This window comes from Egretta garzetta, unplaced genomic scaffold (genome assembly GCF_000687185.1).
Source record: "Egretta garzetta isolate BGI_Z169 unplaced genomic scaffold, ASM68718v1 scaffold112, whole genome shotgun sequence".
NCBI lineage: Eukaryota > Metazoa > Chordata > Aves > Pelecaniformes > Ardeidae > Egretta > Egretta garzetta.
In genome coordinates, this window is record NW_009258884.1 from 1,093,741 (window position 1) to 1,097,609 (window position 3,869).

The 3,869-nt window shown below is 46.1% G+C and overlaps 1 protein-coding gene across 1 annotated transcript in view; it reads left to right on the top strand.

The window, feature by feature from the left end:
* The window catches only part of TBX4 (T-box transcription factor 4), a 69,393-nt gene that overhangs the window by 31,211 nt on the left and 34,313 nt on the right, over window positions 1–3,869 (top strand). Inside the window, exon 2 of the mRNA XM_009633883.1 lies at window positions 394–488. Within this exon, the coding sequence (XP_009632178.1) occupies window positions 394–488 (95 nt within the window). The remainder of the gene's footprint in view (window positions 1–393; window positions 489–3,869) is intronic.

A 3,869-nucleotide genomic window follows, 5' to 3' on the forward strand; every position in this document is an offset into this window, starting at 1 on the left:
TCCCCGTGGCTGCTCCTGCCCCCGGGTTTTGGGAGCCCCAGGGCGATAGCGGGGTCTGTCCATTCCATCGAGGCACGGAAACCCCTACCAAAAAGAAAAAAAAAGGAAAAAAAAAAAAATCCCTTTGGCCACAGTGTCCCTCCTGGATGTGAAAGTCTGCAATTAAAACCGGCCTCAGTTTGTTTCCCTTATTTTTGGCAAAGGGCAGTGGAATTTTTGGGATCTGTCCTCCTCCCGCACAGGCAGGACTGGGGCTGCTGCGGGTTTTCCCGGGGGCGAAAGGCTGCGGCGCTGTTCCGGGGTGCGCAGCCACCAGCCCCACGGCCCTTCCCAGCCCCTCTCCTAGGTTTTCTCAATCATTTCTTGCAATTCTCATTATCTTTATTTTTCCAGACAATAGAAAATATCAAAGTCTATCTCCATGAGAAGGAGCTATGGAAGAAATTTCATGAAGCTGGCACCGAAATGATAATAACCAAAGCAGGCAGGTTAGTGAAAATTCCCCGTGAACATGTATTGCTTCTGAGCCGTATGAAATGTCCCTGTTTGCCGAGACTGGGTTTTGCAGAGCTACTGTAATCGGTGGCATTTTAAAAAATTATTATTGTGATTGCAGTTTTCAGTAAGATAATTTTTTTCGGTGTAAACTGTGCATGTGTTTGAGTGTGGTAATGAGATTATGGATGCAAGAAAGAGTTGCGGAGTCATTTGCTGCATCTAGTCCCGATTCTCTTTGGTAATTCTTCATTTTGTTATTTGTTTTTTTTTAAGATGTTAGAATGATTGTGGCGCTACTTTTTTTTTTTCTCCCCCCAAAGCAAACCCCACTCCCCTTTTCTGCGTAGTGCACTAAGACCCGTGCTGGGATACTTGCGCCAAAGTTTTAGCAATACGAAAGCTTAGGCTGTGCTTTTAATCTCAGAACTGAGAGAGAGGCAGGTACCGCTTTTATCCTGTTAGGTGTGGAAAAAAAATCTGTCTTCCCTTGGAAAAAAGCAGTGTTTTTTACCAAACCAGAGCCCCCTCAGCGTGTACACCCAGGCCCGGGTGGGAGGGAGCTCAGCGGCTCACAGAGGCTTCGCTTCCCCGGGGAACCCATCCCTGCGCCTGCTCAGGGCTCCCTTCCCACCCGGGCTGCCCAGGTGGGAAATGGCAGAATTAACGTCAGAAAATTAAACATCAGAAATCAACCTCAGACCATCACCAGTCCGGGAGTCAGACGGTTCCCAACAAAACTAGCCAGCTCCCACTGTGGGCACTGAAATATCTGTCCTTGGCTCCTGCGGCAGCGGGCTCGCATCGCTGCTGCTGGAAAAGAAAAATTGCTAGGCTTTGGTATGAAAATCCATTTAATTCTAACACAGCTGTGTGGTTCTGCCATGCCCTGCAATTGCTGATTTTACACCATGCTCGGGAGCTATGGAGGAGGGCATTCAAAGAATGGGGAGCAAGCAGAAAAAAAATAATTCCACAATCAATATCTATGCAGTTCTTTTTCCCTTTGGTCCCCGATCCTTCGTGCAGGGCAGCTGGGGAGCTCGGGGGGGGGTCTTTTCTCCCCCGTATGCTGCTCACACTGCAAGACCCAGACCCCAGCTCCCAGCTTTGGATTTGGGGAGTGATGAGCGGTTTCCCTCTCCTTTCCCCCGTCCCCAGCAGTGCTGCTCTGTGCAGCAGCCGGCCAGCGTGGGGAAGCTTTACTCTAATAACCAAGATATTCCCGTTCGTCCCCCTGGAGAGGGGGTGTATGTCCCAGGGATCTTCAATTTGTTTGCTATTTGGCCTATTTACGAAGTGATTGTGCAGGTAACTCTGTCCTTATCACACTGCATTTTGGTGTATAAAATCTTAGTGCTTGTTCTGTGGCGTCTGCTGATGTGAAGAGCCGGATTCATTTTGATAGGTCTGCTACCTAAGTCAGCTAAGACTAGGGGATCAAGACCTCAAATATTTCACCCTTAATTTATAGTATCTGAGTGTGTCTGTGCGGGACGTGTAATATCTTTACCAAATTCTAGACCCTAAGCATCCCAAATGTGCATGTTATCTCTTTGTAAGTCTTAACGTGGATTGTTTAAACAAATCCATATGTATAGGGCTCAGTCCCGCATTCTTTGTCCGTGGAGCTGGCAGTGCACACGTAGTCACCTTCCGTGAGCATGTGGATGGGGTTGAGGGGATGGGGGATTGACCCCCGAGATGTACAAAACTTCGGATTTTTAAGTTACCAGGACAAATTTTCCATTTGTGGAAAATCAGTGCAGCACCAGCAAGCTAGCAGCATTTTAATTTTTTTTTTAGAAATAGTTTTTAATTTAAAAAAAAAAAACAAACCTGGCTGAAATGCTGATGAAACAGAATAGTCACTTCGTTTGTTTTCTCTGTGTCCAGCTGCAAACGGTGTCAAAATAAAGGGCCACATTTTTATCAGTGTTAGCAGTGAGTCCAGCGGCTGCCGGGCTCTGGACCCCCTGCCGCGACGCTGCCGGGCTGGGGCTGAGCAGAGACCGGCCGGGCTCTCCAGTGGCACCGAAAGCAGAAAATGCACGAAATAATTAGCATGAGGATGGCAGAAAAAAATCGAGTAACTTAAAGCCTGTGATCGCTTAAGTCTCTTCGTTCATACTGAGTGCCAGGCTGAGCCACTTGTGTCCGTGCTGAGACCAGGGCAGCCCAAAAGCAGGACCGTGCCGTCAGCCATAATGCAGATGATGAAATGAAAATTATTACTTCATGCAGATTTTATTTTACCCAAGCTATTTATTTATAAAGAGTAGCAATAATAAACCTCCTCTTCACCCAATTAAAAAAATGATGGTTAATGGAGATTTGTATGCACTTGCATTTAGCATTGGGGGGGGGTGGGAGAAGAGGGAAAACGGTTAATTGCAGGCACTAATTAGGACTCTAATCCCCCTCCCAGCAGGCACAGAGATGCCCCTGAATGCCGTTAGTTGAAATCACTTAAATGTCGGTCGGTCTGACCTCAAGGGGCACAAACGAAAAGAAATTGAAGCCTGATTTTTAAATTTCAAACAACCAAAAAAAGTGACTTTAATGACAAGTTCACTCAATGGAGAGGAAATGTAAAGCTCAGCGGAAGCGTTAATTCCATGGCAATGGTGTAAAATAGCCTTTTTGTATAAACAAGGCAAATATTGATAACTTAGCGGGGGGGTGAGGGGGAGTCATTTGTTTCATTCTTTGTAGAGCTCCACAGAACGAGCCAACTATAAATTATCGAGAATTTAGGGCTGAGAATTACTTTGGGGGATTATTACTCCCTCTTAGGACTGATCTGTAGGAGACATTAGGAGAACACAGCAAGCTCACCATTGAACTAGAAATCATGTTGTTGCCAAGAAAGCTTGATTTATAAAGTGGAAACATCTTTAAAATGCACTCGCTATCTTTTTAACGTCCGACTGCTTCATTGTGGGAGGGAAAAAAAAAAGAGATTATTTTATATTAAAAGGATCATCAAAAGATAAAAAGTTTGTGTTAGCAAAGTTCCCTGAACTTTGCATAAAACCGCTCGCCTCCTTCAGACATAAAATCCTGCCCATCGCAGCGCCCAGAGGATGGGACGCTGGGCTCCATAAATCAGAAGCTTTTCTTGTTCCTCCTATTTGAGGTTTGTTCTAATTAGGAATTTCTACTCCAGAGGATTTTCTTTTCCTGGGTTTTAAAGGCTGAGTTACATGCAGTGCACAAATTGCCCCGTCTTTCTTTGCCGTTGCCCGGAGCTGTAGGTACCCAAGGGCTGCCTAAACCGGAGGGGAACGAGAACAAAACCAGGCACGCGTAGTTTGCTTTCAGCGCTGAGCGTCGCGAGTGGCGTTTTGCAGAGCAGCTTTTTTGGAAGACAG